The sequence below is a fragment of the Erinaceus europaeus genome, chromosome 16 (assembly GCF_950295315.1).
Source record: "Erinaceus europaeus chromosome 16, mEriEur2.1, whole genome shotgun sequence".
NCBI lineage: Eukaryota > Metazoa > Chordata > Mammalia > Eulipotyphla > Erinaceidae > Erinaceus > Erinaceus europaeus.
Window position 1 is genome coordinate 62,753,700 of NC_080177.1, and position 24,764 is coordinate 62,778,463.

General features: G+C 37.6%; 1 protein-coding gene across 3 annotated transcripts in view; it reads left to right on the forward strand.

Moving 5' to 3' along the window:
- The window catches only part of PRKD1 (protein kinase D1), a 363,379-nt gene that overhangs the window by 165,428 nt on the left and 173,187 nt on the right, over nucleotides 1-24,764 (forward strand). For all 3 annotated transcript variants that reach the window (XM_060175253.1, XM_060175254.1, XM_060175255.1), the window contains exon 2: nucleotides 4,820-4,958. In XM_060175253.1, coding sequence (XP_060031236.1) covers nucleotides 4,820-4,958 — 139 coding nt within the window. The remainder of the gene's footprint in view (nucleotides 1-4,819; nucleotides 4,959-24,764) is intronic.

Below are 24,764 nucleotides of genomic sequence, written 5' to 3' on the forward strand. Positions count from 1 at the left end.
ATACTGATTATCTTGAGGCAATTAGAGAACTGAAAGCTGAAATAGCTGTAATGAAGAAAGAAGCTGAGGCAAGGGAAAGCAGACTAACAGAAGCAGAAAACAGAATTAGTCAGACAGAGGATGAGTTAGAGAAAACAAAGAAAGAGGTGAAAGAGCTTAAAAAGAGATTGAGAGACACTGAAAACAACAACAGAGACATACGGGATGATCTCAAAAGAAGTAACATTCGTATAATTGGCCTGCCAGAGGAAGAGAGGAAGGGGAAGCAAACATTCTAGAGGAAATAATACAAGAAAACTTCCCAGACCTGAATAACAGAAAGGATATCAAGGTTCAAGAGGCCCAGAGAGTACCAAACAGAATCAACCCAGACTTGAAGACACCAAGACACATCATAGTCACAATGAGAAGAATTAAGGATAAAGAAAGGATCCTAAAGGCTGCAAGAGAGAAACAAAAAGTCACATACAAGGGAAAACCGATAAGATTATCTGCAGACTTCTCAACTCAAACTCTAAAAGCCAGAAGGGAGTGGCAATATATCTATTGAGCCCTGAATGAGAAAGGGTTTCAACCAAGGATAATATATCCTGCTAGACTTTCATTCAAACTAGATGGAGGGATCAAAACCTTCTTAGATAAACAACAGTTAAAGGAGGCAACCATCACCAAGCCGGCCCTGAAAGAGGTACTAAAAGACCTCTTATAAACAAGAACATCACGATAATACTTGCAATATATCAGAGCAAACAAATTTTTTTTAGAACAATGGCACTACAATACATTAAATCCATAATATCAATAAATGTCAATGGCTTAAACTCACCCATCAAAAGGCACAGGGTGGGGGAATGGATCAGAAAACATAACCCAACCATATGCTGCTTGCAAGAATCCCATCTGTCACAACAAGATAAACACAGACTTAAAGTGAAAGGATGGAAAACTATCATACAGGCTAACGGACCACAAAAAAGGGCAGGAACAGCCATTCTCATCTCAGATACGATAGATTTTAAATTAAATAAAGTAATAAAAGATAGGCAAGGACATTACATAATGATTAGAGGATCAATCAGCCAAGAAGACTTAACAATTATTAACATCTATGCACCCAACGAGGGACCATCTAAATACATTAAACACCTATTGAAAGAATTTCAAAAATACATCAATAGTAATACAATAATAGTGGGAGACTTCAATACCCCACTCTCACACTTAGACAGATCAACAAAGCAGAGAACCAATAAAGATACAAGAGAACTGAATGAAGAGATTGACAGACTAGACCTCTTGGACATTTTCAGACTCCTCCACCCCAAAAAACTGGAATACACCTTCTTTTCAAATCCACATAACACATACTCAAGGATAGACCACATGTTAGGCCACAAAGACAGCATCAATAAATTCAAGAGCATTGAAATCATCCCAAGTATCTTCTCAGACCACAGTGGAGTAAAACTAACATTTAACAACAAACGGAAAATTATTAAAAGACACAGAATTTGGAAACTAAACAACATGCTCCTTAAGAACCACTGGGTCAGAGACTCACTCAAACAGGAAATTCAAATGTTCCTGGAAACTAATGAAAATGAAGACACAACCTATCAAAATATTTGGGACACAGCTAAAGCAGTACTGAGAGGGAAACTTATAGCCATACAATCACATATTAAACACCAAGAAGAAGCTCAAATGAACGACCTTACTGCACACCTCAAGGACTTAGAGGAAGAGGAACAAAGGAACCCTAAAGCAACCAGAAGGACAGAAATCACTAAAGTTCGAGTAGAAATAAACAACATCGAAAATAAAATAACCATACAAAAGATCAATGAAGCCTAATGTTGGTTCTTTGAAAGATTAAACAAAATTGACAAACCCCTAGCCAGACTCACCAAACAAAAAAGAGAGAAGACTCAAATTAATAGAATTGTAAACGATGCAGGAGATATCACAACTGACACCACAGAAATCCAGAGAATCCTGCGAAACTTCTATAAAGAACTATATGCCACCAAGCTAGAGAATCTGGAAGAAATGGAACAATTCCTAGAAAGAATTACCTAGTGTAGAGCATGCTCACCTGCTCTCTACGTATATAAAGGAAATAAAAATGTATAAAAGAACATGTTCAGGCACTGCCTTCTATGGGAGAAATAAGTAAGCAAAATAATTTCAGTCATTTGAGATGTCTACAGGGAGCAGAATACATCATACAGTGATGGAGTGAGGAGCCTAAGCAAACATAGGGGAAATAGAAAATATAACTCAGGGGGACCAAAGTCGACAGGAAAAGAAAAATGAAAAAAAAAAAGGTGGAGTCTGTGCAAAGAATAACTCCAGGATCCTTCTGTGTCCCATTGCATATTGAAAGGAATACCAGTCTGCATGTACATATAGTGAAAATTTACAATACCAGAGAAAGAGAAACTTTTGATAAGCCATGAGATGAACATTTTCCAGAGTCATACATAGCCGAGAGATAATTGTGCTTTTACAAGGCAAATATAAAAGATATTGGGGAACACTTAAAGCATTCCATAGAGATATTTAAGAGCCATGCATTAGTAATAGGACTATACTATCCCTGGAACAAATATTGCTAACAAAGCTTAAAAATAAATTTTTGGAGAGGAAGATGAAAAAATGCTCCAAGTCTTTGGATTGTCAGATAAATGCAAATAAAGACAACAATGAGATATCACTTCACTCCTGTGAGAATGTCATATGTCAGAAAAGATAACAGCAGCAAATGCTGGAGAGGGTGTGGCGTCAAAGGAACCCTCCTATACTGCTGGTGGGAATGTAAATTGGTCCAACCTCTGTGGAGAGCAGTCTGGATACCTCTCAGAAGGCTAGAAATGGACCTACCCTATGACCCTGCAATTCCTCTCCTGGGGATATATCCTAAGGAACCCAACACACCTATCCAAAAAGATCAGTGTATACCTATGCTCATAGCAGCACAATTTGTAATAGCCAAGACCTGGAAGCAACCCAGGTGTCCAACAACAGATGAGTGGCTGAGCAAGTTGTGGTCTATATACACAATTGGAATACTACTCAGCTATAAAAAATAGTGACTTCACCATTTTCATCCGATCTTGGATGGACCTTGAAAAATTCATGTTAAGTGAAATAAGTCAGAAACAGAAGGATGAGTATGGGATGATCTCACTCTCAGGCAGAAGTTGAAAAACAAGATTAGAAGAGAAAACACAAGTAGAACCTGAACTGGAATTGGCATATTGCACCAAAGTAAAAGACTCTGGGGTCAGTGGGCTGGGGGTGGGGGATATAGGTCCAAAAAGGATGACAAAGGACCTAGTGGGGGTTGTATTGTTATATGGGGAACTGAGAAGTGATATGCATGTACAAACTATTGTCTTTACTATTGAATGTAAAACATTAATTCCCTGATAGAGAAATTTTAAAAAAAAGAAAGAAAAAAAAGAAGAGTCTAAGGATATTCCTATATTTTGATAAAGTATTTCTACTTTTGAAATACAATCTGAATTTAGGTTACCTTATAACTCTAGAAGAAAAAAAGGCATACAGGAATAATATAGTTAATATTATAATAGTTGTTATTACCATTTAATTGCTAAAGCTTAGGTCATCATTTAAAAACCAGCACAATAGGGGGCTGGGCAATGGTGCACCAGGTTAAGCACACATAGTATGAAACACAAGTACTCATGCAAGGATGCTGGTTCATGCCCCCAGCTCCCCACCTAAAGGGGTGTAGCTTCACAAGCAGTGAAAGAGATTTGCACCTCTCTCTCTCTCTCTCTCTCTCTCTCTCTCCTACTCTATCCCTCTCAATTTCTCTCTGTCCTATCCAATTTAAAAAAAAAAAAGCCTCCAGGAACAGTGGGTTTGTAGTGCCCGCACTGAGCCCCAGCAGTAACCCTTGAGGTAAAAAAAAAAATAGTCAATATAACTGGAAAGATGAAGTAATAGTAGAGTACAGGGTTTGCATGTGTGGGATGATAGGTGCATGCACGTACACACACACACACACACACACACACACACACACACACACACACACATACACACACCACCAACAACAAAAAATCATTTAGCTTTCATTAAATGTCTGATACTGAAAGATAGTCCTTGAGTAATAAACTTTTGAATTTGTCCCTCTAAGGAAAATAGAGACTATGACTACTTAAAGCAAATTGACTTTTAGCTTGTGTGGGTGTGTGTTTGATTTAGAATGCATGAGAACTAAATAAAATATAAGGACAACAGCAGAAGGGAAAGTGGGGCTGTCATTTTGGTGCTTTACTGAGTCACAGTATCTATATAGATAACATTGTTCCACAACAGAATTCATTTAGATTCATTGAATCATCTCTTATTCTGATTATGGCATAATGGATTGATGTGCCCCCCCCCACCTTTTTTTTTTCCCAAACACATTTTAGCAGTATGTGAAATGGAATCATAACAAATTGATTCCCACTTTATGCTATTGGGTTGCTACAGACCATGTTTGGAAATGCATGCTTTTTAACCATCGTACTACCAGAATCTTCTTTGAATCTCGTCGCACCTTCTGTTTTCCTGCACCACAATGAGTTAGGTTACTGTCTTCCCTTACTATATGTGATTTTTCCCCCTCCTTACTTGGGGTCATATCAATATCATAATTGCTGATCATTTTTATTTTTAATGTTCTATCAAGAGATAGTTTGAACCCTCTCTAATTCTTTTATATTTGTCTGCTGAGGTTTATTTTTATTTTATATTCAGGAGGATTTTGACATTAATTTTGTTGTGGCCTTTGTATTTACAGTTCCCTGAATGTGGTTTCTATGGAATGTATGATAAGATCCTGCTATTTCGCCATGACCCTACCTCTGAGAACATCCTGCGGCTGGTGAGAGCGGCTAGTGATATCCAGGAAGGTGATCTTATTGAAGTTGTCTTGTCAGGTAGTGTCCCTTTTTTCCCCCCCCTCTCTATCCATAAACTAATAGTCTGCATTTGAATAATTCTTGGCCATCAGAATTTTTAAATCAATATAAACTGTTAATAGCAAGAGGTTGTTTGTTTGTTTGTTTTGCCTGCAGGGTTATTGCTGGGACTCAGTGCCTGCACTATGAATTCAGTGCTCCTGGAGGCTATTTTTTCCCCTTTGTTGCACTTGTTATCATTGTTATTATTATTGTTGTTGTGGCTGGATAGGACAGAGAGAAATCGAGAGAGGAGGGGAAGACAGAGAGAGGGAGAGAAAGACAGACACCTGCAGACCTGCTTCACCACTTGTGAAGTGACCCCCTGCAGTTGGGGAGCCTGGGACTCAATGGGATCCTTAAGCAGATCCTTGCTCTTTGTGCTATGGCCATGTGTGCTTAACCTGCTGGGCTACCGCCCAGCCCCCTCGAGAGGTTGTTTCTAAGAGGCTAAGATTCTGTCTATGTGATCAAAATTATTTTGGAAAAAGAAAATGTTTTCTTTGAATTTTTTATATATCTTCACTCAGTGCTGTTACAAATACTTCATGCTGTCCTCAGCCACCAAGCACTAGGCATACCTCTTTGATTCATTACCTTGAGTCATTTGGACAGCAAACAAAAATCTTATTCAGGCAGGTATACAAGCCCTAGAGTACTTAGTATCTGTAAGCCAGGTTATAAACAGCAGGGCTGGAAAACTATTCCTTCAGCTTAATTAAAAATAGCATAAGCTTATAGTAACTTTACAATAACTATAAACCATAATTAAGGAGAAAATTAGAGTTGAGAGTTATAGAATGTGGCCATTCCACATGACACTAGTTGATTTAATCCCTGAAAAAAAAGTCACTATGCTTTCTCTACTTAGATTTCTAGTTCTGGTTTAGAATTAGGAAGTTAGTAATCAGATTGTGTCTGTCAATACAGGAAAAAAAATCAGTATATTTAACTTTGAAAAAAAAAATTCCAGAAAACAGCTACCCCATGGATCCTTTCAGTGAAGTGATTGTGCTCAAGAGGTTCAGTGTTTTATTGTTTATTTTTGTTAAAATCAAGTCATTATTGGGAAACTCAGAATGTATTGCTCCTTTTTCTCCTCTTCCTTTCTCCAACTCTTATCTCTTTGACTAAAGGAAACCAATCAGATTTAATGATTCTATTCTTCATTTTCTTAAGATCCTAAACAATTTTAGACTCCTGTCCTTGGGTGCACTAATTATAATTCAATTTGTCTTTGCTTTGACTCAGTAAAACTTATGTTGTCTTTATTGGTTCTCTAGCTTTGTATGAGGCTCTGTGGTTACCACATTTCCTTTTTTATTTTAATTTCTTTATTGGGGAATTAATGTTTTAATTCAGCATTAAAAAAAGACACAAACAAGTGGAAAGATATTCCACCCCATGAACATGGAATATCTTTCCACTTGTTTGTGTCTTTTTCAATATCCTTGAATAGTGACTTATAATCTTCAGTATATAAGTCTTTCATGTCTTTGGTAAGGTTTACTCCTAGATATTTTATTGTTTTTGTTGCTATAGTAAAAGGAATTGATTTCTGGATGTCAACTTCTTCCAACTTAGTGTTTGCATAGAGGAATGACATTGACTTTTGAATGTTAATTTTGTAGCCTAACACCTTACTGTATTTATTGCCTGATGATATCCAAAAGCTTCTAGCTGGATTCCTTAGGTTTTTCTATGTATATTATCATGTCATCTGCAAATAGGGAGAGTTGGACTTGTTCTCTTCCTATCTGTATGCCTTTAATTCCTTGTTCCTGCCTGATTGCTATGGCAAGAACTTCCAACACTATGTTGAATAGTAATTATGATAGTGGGCAACCCTGTCTAGTACCTGATCTGAGGGGAAATGCTTCCAGTTTTTCACCATTGAGTATGATGTTGGCTGTAGGTTTGTTATATATAGACTCCACTATCTTCAGGAATTTTCCATCTATTCCCATTTTTTGTAGTGTTTTGATCATAAAGGGATGTTGTATTTTGTCAAAGGCTTTCTCTGCATCTATTGATATGACCATATGGTTTTTTATCTTGCTTTTGTTGATATGGTGGATCACGTTGATTGATTTACTTATATTAAACCAACCTTGCATGCCTGGGATAAGCCCCACTTGGTCTTGATGAACAATCTTTTTAATATACTGCTGTATCTGGTTGGCTAGAATTTTGTTCAGTATTTTTGCATCTATGTTCATCAGAGATATTGGTCTGCAATTTTCTTTTTTGGTTGTGTCCCTGTCTGCTTTTTGGTATCAGAGTGATGTTGGCTTCATAGAAGCTGGAAGGGAGTATTCCACTGTCTTCAACCTTCTGGAAGACTTTTAAAAGTAGAGGTATTAGTTCTTCTTTGAAGGTTTTGTGGAATTCATTTGTAAAACCATCTGGTCCAGGACTTTTATTTTTGGGAGGATTTTTGATAACTGTTTCAATTTCACTAGCTGTCATGGGCCTGTTCATGTTATCTACTTCCTCTTTACTTAGTTTTGGAAGTTGGTAGATATCTAGGAAATTGTCTATTTCTTCCAGGTTCTCTAGCTTGGTGGCATATAGATGTTCATAGAAGCCTCGCATGATATGCTGAATTTCTGTGGTGTCTGTTGTCATATCTCCTCTTTCATTTACTATCTGATTTATTTGGGTCTTCTTCCTTTTACGTTTTTTGAGTCTGGCTAAAGGTTTGTCGATTTTGTTCACTCTTTCGAAGAACCAACATTTACTTTCGTTGATCTTTTGTATGGTTTTCTTATTTTCAATGTTATTGATTTCTGCTCTAACTTTAGTGATTTCTGTCCTTCTGTTTGCTTTAGGGTTCCTTTGATCTTCTTCTAGGTCTTTAAGATGTGCAATCAGGCTGTTTATTTGTGCTTTTTCTTGTTTCCTAATGTGTGTTTGTATGGCTATGAACTTCCCTCTCAGTACTGCCTTAGTTGTGTCCCAAATATTTTGATATCTTGTGTCTTCATTTTCATTGAACTCTCGAAATGTTTTGATTTCTTCCCTTATTTCCTCTTTGACCCAGTAGTTGTTAAGGAGTGTACTGTTTATCTTCCACATTTTGGAAATATTACTAATCTTTTGTTGATTGTTAAGTGTTGGTTTAATTCCACTGTGGTTTGAGAAGATACTTGGGATGATTTCAATACTCTTGAATTTGCTGATGCTGTCTTTGTGGCCTAACATGTGGTCTATCCTTGAGAATGACCCATGTGGACTTGAGTAGAATGTGTATTCCAGTTTCTTGGGATGAATGACTCTGAAAATGTCCAGTAGTTCTAATTTATCTATCTCCTCATTTAGCTCCTTTATGTCTTTATTGATTTTCTTCCTGGATGATCTGTCAAGTTGAGAGAGGGGGTGTTGAAATCCCCTACTATGACTGTGTTGCTGTTAATATATTGCTGTAGCTCCTTCAGTATACGTTTAATGTATTTAGATGGCTTCTCATTGGGTGCATAGATGTTAATAATTGTTAAGTCCTCTTGATTCACTGATCTTCTGAGCATTAAGTAGTGTCCATTCCTATCTTTTTTAATCTTATCTATTTTAAAGTCTATCATGTCAGATATGAGAATAGCTGTTCCTGTCCTTTTTTGTGGGCCATTGTCCTGTATGATAGTTTTCTATCCTTTCCCTTTGATTCTGTATTTGTCTTGTTGAGTTAGGTGGGTTTTTTCTTGTAGACAGCATATTGTTGGGTTGTGTTTTCTGATCCATCTTCCTATTATGTGTCTTTTAATAGGTGAATTCAGGCTATTGACATATATTGATATCAAAGATTGAAGATATTTTAACGCCATTCTTGTAGAGATTTAGAGTGGTCTTCTTCTTCTTCTAGCATTTGCCCTTCTTCCGTAGCCAGTCAACAGCGTCAGGTTGAGCCTGATGTAAAGTTTCGAGACCTCCTTTGATTCTGGAGAGGTGGCAGTCGTTGACTATGTGGGTCATAGTCTGTCTGTAGCCGCAGGGGCAGTTCGGGTCGTCTCTGGCTCCCCAGCGATGGAACATAGCGGCGCACCGGCCATGGCCTGTTCGATAGCGATTGAAGAGTGTTCTGATATATGTCCTATTTATGGTGGTCTGACTTTTTATAGAAAACCTTTCAGAACTTTCAGGGCAGGATTGGTGATAGTTGATTCCTTCAACTGTTGCTTGTCTGAGAAGGTTTTTATGCCTCCATGTAGTCTGAATGACAGTCTAGCAGAATACAGTATTCTTGGATGAAAACCTTTCTCATTGAGTACTTGATAGATATCTTGCCATTCTCTTCTGGCCTGTACTGTTTGTGTGGAGAAGTCTGCTGCTAATGTTATGAGTTTTCCTCTGTAGATGACTCTTTGTTTTTCTCTTGCAGCCTTCAGGATCCCTTATCCTTATTCCTTTCCATTCTAAACAGGATGTGTCTTGATGTCTTTAAGTCTGGATTAATTCTGTTTGGGACCCTCTGGGTTTCTTGAACCTTTATGTCTTTGATGTTGTCTAGACTAGGAAAGTTCTCATCAATTATATCCTGAAGAATGCTTTCTTCCCCCTCACTCTCTTTCTTCCTCTGGTAAGCCAATAATATGTATGTTATTTCTTTTGAAGTCATCCCATAGGTCTCTGTTGTTGTTATCAGTATCTCTTAATCTCTTTTTGAGATCTCTTACTTCTTTTTTAGTTGTCTCTAATTCATCCTCGATCTTGCTAATTCTGTCCTCAGCCTCATTTATTCTATTCTGTCCCCCCTCTACTGTTTTCTGGAGTTCATCTATTTTGTTACCATGTTCTGATACTGTTTTAGCTTGTTCAGCTAGTTGTATTCTTAGCTCAGCTATTTCAGCTTTCAGTGCTCTAATAACCTTGAGATAATTATTGTTTTATTCTAGAGTCTCATTTTTTGTTTCTGTATTTCTGATGACAATTCTTTCAAACTCTTTACTGACTCCTGTGATTATTTCCATAGCTAGTGTTTGGACATTGACCTCATTATTTTGTGCTTCACCCCTTGGGGGGCTTCTGGCTGGACTTTTGTCCTGGTTCATCCCTCCAATATTTCTTCTTGTTGGTTTAACCATTTTATATATTATGTTATGAGTTCCCTCTTTCAGTACTTTTCAAATTACTGATCACTATTAACTGGATTGACTTGTGTGTAAGTAAGGTAATTAAAGGGTTCACAGTTGTGGAAGTTAACAATTGTTTCAATAGTATTTTAATCCCTGATTTGGAGCTCAGTGGCTTAAAAGCCTCTTTTGTGCTTTTTCTTCTCTGTAGGCTATGGTAGCCTGAGGGCTTTTAAACTATAAGTAGGCTTCTTAGCTTAATCACTGACTCCTGATCAAGAGATAAAGCAGGGTTTGGCAGAGATGATCCAGTGGTTATGCAAAGAGACTTATAGGTATAGGTCTTCTCCTGAGTTTCCTGGTTAGTTCTCAGTCCCCTAGTGTCATCCCAGGGACACCCTACTGCTGCTCCAGATTCTGGGGGCAGTGCAGTGGAGACTCACAGTTGCACTTAGTGAGTCTCAGGGGAGTTCTCTCCTCCCTTCAGCAGTTCCCTTGTTGGTGGAACAGACTGGAGGTGGTGTCTCAACTGATAAACTGCTGGACTGTTACCAACCACTTATAATCTGTCCCTAGGCTCCTTTCTGACCAACAGCTACACAAGATTGCACTCACTGGTGATTTTGTGCGTTCCTGAAATCCTTATAGTCCTATCTTGTTTTGGTCCTAGGTGGTCTCCTTTGGTTTTCCTAGTTGATCCAGGAGAGGAGAAGAGAGGAGAGAAACAGATCTGCTACTGCTCGTAGCCCCACCTCCGGAAGTCTCTCCTCTTTCTCCCTCTTATTCTCTTCTTACTCTCTCAACTTCTCTCTGTCTTATCAAATGCAATGCAATACAATACAATGCAATACAATATAATACAATAAAATTGGTTGCCACATTTTCATTGTGTATATAAATCCTGTAAAACAACGTGTTTTGCTAAGAAAAAGGAAGATTGTTCCTCTTGTTTTTAGGGTTGTCTTTGTCTGATGCTAGATAAGAACATAAAAAAGTTTTCATGGATTTTTATTAAACTTAAGAAAAAATCCAACAACTCCTTTACTATGATTTTACATTTTCATTTAATTTTAAAATCAATCAACTAATTAGTCTAGCAAAACTAGTGTCTAGATAAGACATGCTGTTTTCTATGTTACCTGTTTGTGAACTATAGGGACTGTCTCAAATAAACTATTAAAGGAAACTATGTACTTAATCTGTTTTCATCCTTATTCACATTAGACTCATAATCAGGTGTCTTTGCCAACAATGTAATGTGTTTTACAGTTTGTTTTCTTTCCTGTGTTAGTGTCTAGAAATATATGAGAATTTTTTAAATTGTATTTCTAAATTTAAAATATTTTTTCCACTTAACTTTTGTCATCAAGCACTTGTAATCATACCAGACAGATTGGATGCATATGCTGTGTTTGGTGGTGCTTATAGAAGGACATGGCTGTCTATTGCATGTTCTTGCAACCTCAGTAAGCCAGACTGCACTTCCCATTCCTGACAATTCACCCTCTAGAGTACCCCTGCTGCAGAAGGAGTAGCATTCTGCTTGTCCTCTCATTTTTAAAAAATATTTTTAACATTTTATTTAATTTGTTAGGAAAGGGAGAAATTGAGAGGGAATGGGAAGAAAGATAGACTATATAGAGAGAAAGGGGGAATGGGGGAGAGAGAGAGAGAGACCTACAGCACTGCTTCACCATTTGTGAAGCTTCCCTTCTTCAGGTGAGGGCCATGGGTTTGATTCTGGATCCTGGCACATGGTACCATTTTCACTTAACCAGGCGCACCACTGCCAGCCCACCTCTCTTGTGTTTGAAATCCTGCCACTTCACTGTATACATGCTTTACTTTGCTTGGCAGCTACACTTTATGTTCAGCTTCTACTATCTCCCTGGTGACAGCTGCTAAAAGAGTGTTTAAAGACAGTCCTTCACTTTGGTCTCCCACAGCAAGGCTCAGGAGGACCTCTTTGCCTTGTTAGCTATGTATTTGGTACCTACAGAGCCATTCTAAAGCCTAATTCCAGTTTTGAATCCAGAGCTTTTGAAACCTTTCCATTACTTATATAGTCTTACTTCTCTAATGTCATTTAACCCACATGATAGTCAAATATATATATATATCCACAAATAATCTAATAGAAACATCTCTGTACGCATATAAATGCATGTCCATATATGTCTATACATACTTATACATACATTAGATTCTGTTTAAATCTCTATCTATACACTTCATTGACAGTATTATTTTCCCAGCTTCTCTCTCACTCTGATGTTTAGCATTGTGATTTTTTTTTCCTCAAGAAATGTTTAAAGAAACCTCCACTATTTTACTACCCTGTTTTCCCCCTATACTTGCTATCCCTTTTGCAAACCCTGACTCCATTGTGACTGGGTGCTTGCTTTTTATCCTTTGTCTTCCTACATTACTTGCTGCTTGGCTCTCCTTAAGGAGATGCTTCATTCCTTTCAGTCTGAGGTGTCTTACCTCTTATTTTCCTCCTTTTTGGGTCCTCTTCTCATTATCCAATACTATTTTTAGTTCTGTCCTATAGCACTTTCCTGTAGCCCCCCCCAATATTTATTTCACTTATTTTAAAAATAAATTTTTTTTACCTATTTAGGATACTTATATGTAAGACTGTACATTTTTTTCTTTTTTTTTTTTTTTGCCGTCAGGGTTATTGCTGGGGCTCGTTGCCTGCACTATGAATCCACAGCTCCTGGAGGCCATTTTTTTCCTTTTTTGTTGCCCTTGTTTATCATTGTTGTTATTTCTGTTGTTGTTGGATAGGACAGAGAGAAATTAAGAGAGGAGGGGAAGTTAAAGAAGGGGAGAGAAGGTGTAGACCTGCTTTGCAACTCCCCTGCAGGTGGGGACCTGTAGGCTTGAACCAGGATCCTTACTCTGGTCCTTGAGCTTTACTCCATGTGCACTTAACCTGCTGCGCTACCACCTGGCCCCCAAAACTATAAATGTTTTAAAACTACCACTTCACACCTCTTAAAATCATTTTGCCACATACCATCTACCACCGAACTACCAATAGCCCTTGAAATCCAAATCTCCTCCTACTGAATCCCCCTTGGGAACCCCAGTTCTGCAGTCCATGTCCAAATGCTTTTCTTCAGTGAACATCACTTATTTTATTTGCTTTTTTATTTACCACAAGACTGAAAGCTTTCTGTATTTCTGAAAAAAAGGAGTGGGAGACCCTCAGTAAGCCAGGAAAAGGTTGATCAAGAATAGATTCAGGTTATATAGAAAACTGAAATAATTACATAGATAATTCCCTACCACACACATTCCCATCACCGACAAATTATCTTTATCTGTTAAAAATAATTTTTGGCATTGCTGCCATTAGTATGAAGTAGGAACACATTATAATGGAAATTTCTCTGACAAAGCCAACGTCAGGCTCAAATGTGTGGTACTGAACTGTAAAATAAAGTTCATGGAATTCATCTGAAATCTTCCTCATAATGGATGTTTGTCAAAGACTGGTATAGAAAAGAAAATTAATAATAGAAGTACATTCATATGATTCAACTCTTTTTTGTGGGGGAGGGGTTTGAACTGTGATAATTGTGTGTGAATGTTCATGTGTCAACATTGTAAATGACTGTATGGAAAACAGTGGTCACATGAATTTTTCAACTAAAATCATAATTTAAATACTGAGAACTATATCTTGAGTATTACCTTCTTTCATCTATGATGAAACCCATGCTTCCTTAGATTTATGTTTATGAACATAATATATTTATTTATATTTACTTTTATTTATTTATATTTTTATTTATTTTATAACAAAACATGCTATCTTATTTTATAACTTTTGCAAAATAGTGTTTCTACATGTGGTCATTTGTTTCCCATTATCCTGCAATAGTAACTTCATTGAAAAGCTATACAGCAGGCAGAGCGAGTGTGAGCCTTTTCCCCAACCAGAATGAACTGAAAATAAGGTACAGAGATAGAGACATATTTTAGTGATTAAAGAGATAGAATAACCATTTGTATGTAATTGATGATGGAGAGTGAGGAAAGACTCTATTAAGAGCTACTTAAGAATGATCATATTGGGACTGGGGGTGGCACACTTGGTGGCACATGCATGCATAAGGACCTGGTCCAAGCCCCTGGTCCTTCCCATTTGCAGCAGTTGGGGAGTGGAACTTCCTGAGCAGTGAAGCAGTGCTGCAATAGTTTGTCTCCTTCATGCTTTCATTTGTATTCTGTTCTATCAACTAAAAGGAAGGAGAGAAGAAGGAAGGAAGGGAGGGAGGGAGAGAGGGAGAGAGGGAGGAAAGGAAAAGAATGATCGTATTTCCTGCAGTCTGGGTAGTTAGAGGACCTGATATATGCATGAGGCTCCCAAGTTTGTTCCCCTATATTGAATGATGCTCTGAATCTCTCTCATAAATAAATAAATTTCAATTTTAAAAGAATGATTGCTTTTCTATTTCCTTCACATTCTTTAATGTTTGCTGGTGATTTGTGTGTTGCCATGAATGACTAAAGAACTAATTTCTTGGTCAGATAGTACTATTTATTTTCCTTGTGAATTTGTACCAATTGTATAGCCTCTGGGATTCACAGATAACCAAACTAAGAGGTTATCCTAAATGAAAAGCAAATTACATTAATGCATATATCAATACAACACAATAGAATTTCTACACATAGCAACTGCACAGTAAATGTTAGCTCTGATTATTGCTTTTCCTTTTTATAATCTAAGCAAACCTTTCTTGTGACGGTTATGGTTATTGAACTTACATAGAAGTTAATTCTAATAACCTTGATAAAAGGGGGCAGGCATTGATGCACCTGGTTAAGTGCTCATAGTATGAAGTACAAGCAGCTGAGCTAGGATCCAGGTTCGAGCCCCTGGATCCCCACCTATAGGAGGTCTGTCCCTCGAGTAGTGAAGCAGGTCAGCAGGTGTCTGTTTTTCTCTCCCTCTCAACCTCCCCCTCCTCTCTCAATTTCTCTCTGTGCTGAAGTGATTACTCTGGAAGCAAGAGGGAGGGAGGGAAGGAGGGAGAGAGAGAAAGAGAGAGGTTGGGTTGGACAATGGCAATTGGGTTGAACAATTTCAAAGTAGATATTTGCTGTGGAATTCGTCCAGATTTTTGTGTACCATAATATTATGCTTTTTTTTTCTTTTTTTATATTGCTGGGGCTCCGTGCCTGTACTATGAAGCCACTGCTCCTGGAGGTCATTTTTTTCCATTTTTGTTGCCCTTGTGGTTATTGCTGTTTTTGTTGTTAAATGGACAGAGAGAAATTGAGAGAGGAGGGGAAGACAGAGAGGGGGAGAGACATACCTTCAGACCTGCTTCACCGCTTCTGAAGCGATCCCCCTGCAGTGGGGAGCCAGGGGCTTGAATCGGGTTCCTGGGTTCCTTTCTGTGCTTCCAGCCATGTGTGCTTAACCCACTGTGCTGCCAATGCCCCCCAATATTAAGTTTTTTTTTTCCAAAATATCTGCCCAAGTTCAGTTTGTGTCAATTACTTTTTTCCCCTCCTCTGCTGAGTGGTGTGGTCTATAGTCCACACTAGAGGTGTTCTCTGGATCATATCCATGAATTGAGAAGCTATGTCCAGGTGGAAGGTGGAAGGTGGAAGGTCTGGCTTCTGTAATTGCTTCCCTGCAGAACATGGGTGTTGACAGTTTGATCCACACTCCCATCTTGTCTTTCTCTTTCCCTAGTGGGGAAGGACTCAGGGGGAAGTGGAGCTCCAGGACACATGCTGGGGTTGGTTGTCTGTCCAGGGAAGCCTGATCAGCATCGTGCTAGCATCTGGAACCTGGTGGTTGAAAAGAGAGTTAACATACAAAGCCAAACAAATTATTGACCAATCATGGGCCTAAAGGCTGGAATAGTGCAGATGAAGAGTCAGGGGGGCCCTCCATTTTGTAGCTAGCTAGTAGGCATATTTTAGTTATATTCCAAAGGGCCTGTGGCTATACTAGTGTTTTTTTTGTTTGTTTGTTTTTGCCTGAGCCTGAAATCTGATATGCAGGTGGATCCTAGTTATTATCTGGGGAGGTTATGTCATGGCTGGCAAAAGGACCAGAAAGCTGGATCAGGGAAGTGAGTAGCTCTCAAATATGGGAAAGGTGTATAAATATTGTTGACTCTAAGCCCCATCAATTTGATGTGATCTGGGGCCCATATTCAGCTTAGGAGCCTATGTGACCTCTGCATCCCTGTAGATCTGAGCCCACATTCTGTGGTCATGAGTAGGAACGTTCCAAACTGCCCCAATATCAGGACCCATCATCCTCAGGTGTAGCATAAAGTATGTTGTCCAGCCTCCCTTCAGAGGATGGAACAGTCTCTACCATTGTTGATCCAAGTTGAGGGCAAGGTCCTATGGGGGCCCACAAAGTGGTCTATTGTGTTGCTAAACAGGAATTCTTAAGGACATGTCCCAAGTACCCTCCTCCAGAAAGAGTATTTATATTTCTGGAAGCTTTGATTTTGTGGCAACAAATATCACAATGAGCTATAAATTACATTGTCATAATTCTTATCACAAAACCCCAAACCCCTTCCTCCTAAAAAAATTAATAAATGCACTCAGCTGTAGGATTTTATTTGCAGTGTCATAATAGAAAATGTGGAATAATAATGTAACAGAGCCCCTGTTGAAACAGGATTCTGTAATATAATTTCAACATTCTGTTTATAATTGAAAGTTTCTTAGGATCATAATGTTAAGATTTATGACCATGTTTTTCTATTACTCAAATATAGTTTCACAAAGTCCGGAATAAGTTTTTGGTTAAAAAAAAAAACTCTTTGAAGATCCTCCTTTATTTTACAGAAAGTATAAATTATTGATTTATATAGTAGTTTTTCATATAGGTCTGCTTCTTTCAGATACTATCTTGTATAACATGTCTTATATCCCTCTGAAATATAAGTGAAAGAGAATCCTTGAGAGTAATATATTAAATTATTGCTTTATTAGTTCCCAAAGAATACATCATACAACTATAGCATTGTTTGTTTACTTTTAAGAAAACTTAAGTATTATCTATCTCCCCAAGCCTAATATTGCTTGTGTAATTAAGGTAGCAAATGACCTATTTAGTATTCACATGATACATCTTCATGTTTGTTCTTAGACATTTAGTTATGACAGGCTGAGTGGTGCTAATTCCTGTCCAACTTTAGTTGCTGTTTTCTGTGTGGGTGGTTTTGGAACAATGGGAAATTTAAATGTTAAGATTACAGTTTACTACTCTTTTATGTATGGGCTTATGTTATATGCATTTCCTTTTTCTATTTTACCATCAATGATATTCTTTGCCAAAATCATTTTATTAGGGAAATAATGGTTTATAGGGTAGTTGTTGACACATGGCTACAATTTCTCATCTCCCTGGGATGTTTGCACAGCACTCCTATCCCCAATTTAAGTTCTTCTCTACCGTAATGCAGTGAAGAAAATGTCTTTTCTTCCCTCTCCCATTCCCCCTTCCCAAGTCCTTTAGTGCAATATGCCACACCAAGTCCCACAAACTGACTTTCAAGCTTGAGATTCTGAGGTTCTAGGTTTAATCCCAGGCATTACCCTAAGGCAGAGCTGAGCAGTGCTATTGTTTTTTTTTTTTAAGATATCAACCACTAATATTATTTTCACACTCTAGTCTGTGAAGTAAACCTGCTTCACTGTTTTCTTTGTGCCATAGTAAATTATTTTCATAGAGGGACAGTTTGTAATAGCCCAAACTTGGAAGCAACCCAGATGTCCAACAACAGATGAGTGGCTAAGAAAGTTGTGGTATGTGTACAAGACTTGGGTTTGAGTCCCTGCTCTTCACCTGCTGTGGGGATGTTTCACAAGTGGTAAAGCAGGTCTGTAGGTGTGTCTCTTTCTGTCTCCCTCTCTATCATCCCTTTCTCTCTGTCCTCTCAAAATAAAATAGAAAAAATAAAAGGAAAAAATGCTGCCAGGAGTGTTGTGCAAACATCTATCACAGGGAGATGAGAAATTGTACCCATGTGTCAACAACTATCTTATAAACCATTGTTTCCCCTAAAAAAATGAGCAAGAAAGAGTAAGTTGTGGTGTGTATACACAGTGAAACACTACTATTTTATTTAAAATGTTATAGACATCATTTTCTTCTCATCTTGTATGGAATTTGAAGGAATGATGTTAAGTGAGATGAGCCAAAAAGAGGATAAATACCAGATAATCTCACTCATAGTTGGAATTTACGAAACAAGAACAGAAAGGGAAAACACAAAGTAAAACTGGACTGGGTGTGGTGTTTTGCACCAATGCATGGAATTCTGGGGAAGGAGGAGTAGGGAGAAGATAGAGAGGGTTGGGGGGCTGGTTGGATGCAGAGTGTTGGCTGGAGTCCTGGTGCATAGGAATGGAAAAAAAAACAACTAAGTTGGGGGTGAGGATGTTTTGTAGATACCTATCATAGGGAGATGGGGAGGTGAGGAATCATACAGCTAGCCTCTGACTTTTTAATTTCAGTATCTGGAAGGAATAAGGACTGTGCACAGAGATGCCAACTGACCTTTCTTTCTTGCTGCCTCCCCCTCACTCCTCACTTTGGAACTCTGTAGGAGTATCCTTTTAGCAGAACAGCTGCCTCCACTGAAGGGTCAGCTGGCAAGATCTATAGGAAAAGCTGAGTCATGTGCTCCAGAACCAGTGTAAATCTCCATAGATCTCTGTTCATGCACATACTGTGGTTTTCAGAGAGGGATGTATCAAGCCCCTCTGTTCACACAGAATTCGCCTAAGGTCCCATTCCTCACCATCTGGCAACTAGATATCCAGCCAGGAATCATAGTTTCTCCCTGCCTTCTCTTTTCATCTTTTACTTTTCTAATTGAGGGCAGTACTTTAACTCATCCGGATAAGTAAGAAAGAACACAGAGTAGTGAAAACCACACAAAAAGAAGCTTTTTGGTTTGTATTTACTTATCTTTGTATAACCAAAACCTCATTTGCTTCTAAAGGGTGAAATTTAAGTATGTAAGTCTCACCATGTTGTGGTTTTTATGGTATAACAGGATCTCATAGGATTTTGCATATTAGAATCCTTGTAGAAAGTACAATAAGACATTAACTTCTTCTTTTTGTCTTTTTATAAAAAAATACTTTATGAAACTTTTTTTAAATGATGTAATAATACCTTATCCTAACAGACTTGAGTCAGAATTACTTAAGACTTTTCTTTTTTTTTTTAAATTACTCTTTAGGGATCCTAGTGAGTTACAGAATGAGACCATAATGTAAAAAATATTTGAAGCAGTAGTAGATTCATATAAACTGGTATTTCATCAACTCATTTCCATACAGGGATAATATGACTTTTTGATCAGCATCTTTTGTTAATATTTAAGTTACTTATATTAATGACACAGAGATAGAGAAAAGGATGCCAATCCTACATCACTTTCATTGTACATTTCCTTTGGTTTCTTGATGTTATTTGTTTGCTTTTATATAAAGAAAGGCAGAGATAGAGTGGCAGAAACCACATGACTGAAACTTCCTTCAATATAGTGAGAACCAGGCTTGAACTTGGGTCTTGTATATGATACAGGAGTACATTACATGCCCTCTGTATTTGGCATAAACTTCTCAACATTTTGTATCATATTCCACTCTGGACACACAGAATATATATTGAGATAAGTACAGATTGGAACCAAGCTTTTTGAATTCTACTGACCATTTGTTAACTGTGTATCATTGAGAAAGCTATTTAATGTTCGGTTGTTCGGGTTTTTTTTTAACCTTTAATAAAAATAAAGATTAAGGATTGACTATGATAACAACATCTAATACATTACATACATCAGGACCTTGTAACATCACTTTAGAAAAGGATACTGGGGAATCAAGAGAAAAGGTAGGAGAAAATCAGTAAGAATAGTTCAGTGTTATGATATATAGACCTTTATGATTTACTAATGACTTAGTTTCATAGTTTTATTGCACGTTTGTCGAAAGTATTCTTACTCTGTTTTACAGAACCCAAAGTAGCAAAAATATCAGTGAATAACAATGAGTTTTATTCAAGTTAGAAAAAGTATTTAGTTATGTTGTATTGCACCAAAGCAAAGGACAAAGTGAAACATGGGTTAGACATATGGTATATTGTACCAAAGCAATGGATTCTCAGGAGGATGGGGGTGGGGAGATAGGAAGAAAACTTTGGGGGCCTATTACATAATGCAGTTGGATCCATATGACAGTGATATCTCTGTAAAGCATTAACTCCTTTAAGAAAAGTATTTAGTTAGGAATGTAAATTCTGGGAGTTGGGCAGTAGTGCAGCAGGTTAAGCGCAGGCTTTCCACCTGCAGGGGAGTCGCTTCACAAGCAGTGAAGCAGGTCTGCAGGTGTCTATCTTTCTCTCCCCCTCTCTGTCTTCCCCTCTTCTCTCATTTCTTTCTGTCCTATCCAACAATAACGACATCAATAATAACAACAATATTAACTACCACAATAAAACAAGGGCAACAAAAGGGAATAAATCAATATTAAAATAATAAAAACGAATGTAAATTCTGCAATGTTTCCTTTAAAGTCATATAATTTTATCCCCATATTTCATAAGCTGCTTTAAATCAGGAGAAAACCTGGTTTTGAAGGCCAGACCTTTCTCTGACAGAATACCCTTCTGTTTTTCTTAGGTAAGTCACCAATCACAGTTTAGAGAACATTTACATAGAAGCTCTCTGAATGCAGTTCTTAAAATGGATTGGCCGAAATTGGTCAGTACAGATTAGATCAAAATCATTTCATGATATGATATATTTTTTTTCTAGTTTTTTTATTAAATGATTTATTTCTTTATTGGGGAATTAATGTTTTACATTCAACAGTAAATACAATCGTTTGTATATGCATAACATTCCCCAGATTCCCATTTAACAATACAACCTCCACTATGTCATTCATCATCTTTCATGATATGATATATTTTGACATTCTTTTTCACTTGTGGACTTATTTTGTTCACGGAAATGAGGACACTTTATAATGTCTCAACTTTTTCCTTTCCAGTGATACACAACTTGGTAATGTGAGCATGGTAACACTGTTTCTTTTCTTTTCTTATTATTTATTGCCACTGGGGTTATTGCTGGGACTCAGTACCTGTATGACAAATCCACTGTGCCTGGAAGCCATTGTTTTTTCCTTTTTACATTTTTCTTTCTTTTATTTGATAGGACAGAGAGAAACTGGGATGGGAGAGGAAGAGAGAGAGATAGAAACACAGAGAGAAACTGAGCATTCATGAACCTTTTTCCCTGCAGGTGGGGACAAGAGACTTGAATTGTAGTTTTTGTGCTTGATAATATGTGCATTCACCTGGGTGCATCACCACCTGGCCACTATTTCTATGTGGATATGTACACATGCACACATGTCCACACAGCATTATAACCTGGAGGAGGAAAAGGAAGATGATATGTATTACCAAAATCAATGAAAGTCATTGAAGAGTTCCTGCTTTAATGAGGACAGTTGCAATTGGCCACTGAGTGGCTATTTGAAGTTTTTTGAGGGCATGGATTATGTTTTGTTTTGCTTTGAAAGATTGAGCTTCACTTGAAAAGTTGCCAAATATCCTTCTCTAATGTTTCAGGGTTGGTGGCACATAGCAGTTCAGTTCAGTAACTCAGCCTTGCCACCATCTGCCCAGCACTCTATTCTGCTGGTTGGCATGTCATTTATTTGCTTTTAACATGCAACCCATATACAAAACCCTCATAATCTGCCAAATTTAGAAATGCAGCTGTTTTAAGTCTTAAACAGCAATACCACTATTCATTATGCCTGTGTGGAGGAATAAAACAGAAAGATGTATTTGAAAAGAGAGAAAAAAAAGTTCTAGAATGTTTCAAAATACTTTTTTTTATTTGTTATTGGATAGAGAGGGAACGAGGAGAAAGAGAGGGAGAGAAACAGAGACATCTGCAGTCCTGCTTCACCACTCTTGAAGCTGCTTCCCCTCTGTAGGTGGGGACCAGGGGGCTCAAACCCAGGTCCGTGCACGCTACAACCTGTGCACTCAGCCAGGTGTGCTACCGCCCAGCCCCAGTATTTTTAAGACATCTAAATTCTGATACTGTGTTGACTTCAGTCTGAAAGTACAGTTAAGACATAAGTATTACAAATATCTCTTTTCCTATATCAATTTTAATGTAAGAATTGAAATTTTCATCTCATAATCTCATGACTCATTTGTTCATAATTAATGTAAGTTCCACCTTTTCATTTTCTATAAAATGAAATTTTTCTGCCTGACTCTGGGTATCATTCTACTCTATTTTTATCTTCTCCAGACTTTTGAAGTTCTGATCACTATAACCTGTTAATCTGGGAATATGAAAATGTAGACCTATATGAAAATTTCTCAATGACACCAAGTAGTTGGTCTACTATTTTTAAAAAAAAAGAAGAAGAAGAAAAATTTCCCTACATAACCTTGTGGCACTGAAAAAGAGAAAATAAGGCAAAAATGACATTTCATGTCATTGATGATGCTCATAAGGAAACAATAAATATCTGATCTGGGACACTCCATCCAAAGACACCTTTCTTCTCAGTGACTAGACATAACTATTCTAAAACGTTAGTTTGAATGCTTTAGAGTTGGTTTGTTCCATCCTTTATACCCTGATAGTCATATTGATGTAATGGTTTAAGTTGAGTTCATTTGTTTATTTGCTACTGTTGCCCATGCATGAGATCTTTTATCATATGAATATCACATATTTAAAACTAATTTCTAGGTTAAAATCTAAAAATAATTACTTTGTTAGGACTTAAGACATGCAAAATGACAAAATAAAGCAAACTACAAGTTTGCTAAAACAGGTATACTTGAGCACCATTTATCTTACATATCTAATAAGATTTGTAATTCTGAAGAATAGGGCAATATATACAAATTTATCAAAAATGCATATAATATTTCCTTTAGTGCCAGACATATAGTAGTCACTCTGAAAATAAATGTTCCTGATAGCTATGCTTTTCTTGACAATTTAAGACTTTATACATGACTTTCATTAAAAGAAAAAATAATTTTGGTATTCAGGTGGTAAAATATTTGTAAAATTTCTAAATTAAAAACCACATCAGAGTTTAATCATGTTATTTTAAGTCATTGTAAACATTTAGTGAAAAGTATTTGTGTAATTTTTTGCCTTTGATATGTAACCTTTTGCACTTAACACAAATGTATCATGTTTATATTGAGTCAGATTTATTTTGTTGTCCAAGTTTTAGCAGCAATTTCAGTAATTGCAAGTGTAAATCTAATGTGTACCCTTGCTTGCTTTATATTTTAAACAGCAACTATTGCTGTGCAGAGTGTTTGATGACTGAAGAATGTTCAGTTTCCCAGTCTATTTAACAGAGAACCAATGAGATGAGCAAAAATGCTGATCTCTAACTTTGAAATTAGAATGTTTCCTATGATACCATCCTCATGAAGTTTTCAAAATCGAGCAGTTTTTTTTTTTAATTTTTTAGTTATAAAAAGGAAACATTAACTAAACCATAGAATAAGAGGGGTACAACTTCACATAATTCCCACCACCAGAACTCTGTATCCCATCCTCTCCCCTGATAGCTTTCCTATTCTTTAACCCTCTGGGAGTATGGACCCAAGGTCATTGTGGGATGCAGAAGTTGGAAGGTGGAAGGTCTGCCTTTTGTAATTGTTTCCCCATTGAGCATATGCAGTAACAGATCGATCCATACTCCCAGCCTGTCTTTCTCTTTCCCTAGTTGGGAAGGGCTCTCGGGAAGCAGAGCTCCAGGACACATTGGTTGGGGGTGTCTGTCTAGGGAAGTCTGGTCGGATCATGCGAGCATCTGGAACATGGTGGTTCAAATGAGAGTTAACATACAAAGCCCAAAAAATTGTTGACCAATCATGGACCTAAAGACTGGAATAGTGCAGATGAAGAGTCAGGGGGCCCTTCATTTTGTAGCTAGCTAGTAGGCATATTTTAGTTATATTCCTAAGGGCCTGTGGCTATACTAGTGTTTTTTTTTTTGTTTGTTTTTGCCTGAGCCTGAAATCTGATATGCAGGTGGATCCTAATTATTGTCTGGAGAGATGATGTCATGGCTGGCAGAAGGACCAGAAAGCTGGATCAGGGAAGAGAATAGCTCCCAAATATGGGAAAGGTGTATAAATATTGTTGACTGTAAGCCCCATCAATTTGATGTGATCTGGGGCCCATATTCAACTTAGGCGCTCATGTAACCTCAGCATTTCTGTGAATCCAAGCTCACACTCTGTGGTCATAAGTAGGAACGTTCCAAACTGCCCCAATATCAGGACCCATCTTCCACAGGTGTAGCATAGACTATATTGTCCAGCCTCCCTTCAGAGGATGGAACGTTCTCTACCATTGTTGATCCAAGTTGAGGGCAAGGTCCCATGGGGGCCCACAAAGGTGTCCATTGTGCTGTTCTTGATAGGAATGACTGGCAACAATGGAGAGAGGAATCCATTCGAGGTCTAGGCCCATCATGTCTGTTTGGGAATCTCAGGACTTCCCAAATAGGGCCCCAGGTGATGGGGTGGCCTGATACTGACTAAAGAGTCAGCATTAAAGTATGCCAGTCTCTTGCCCTTATTCAGCTTTTGCAGTCCTTGCTTTGATAAGGTTAGCTTTGGAGTGAGTGAGAG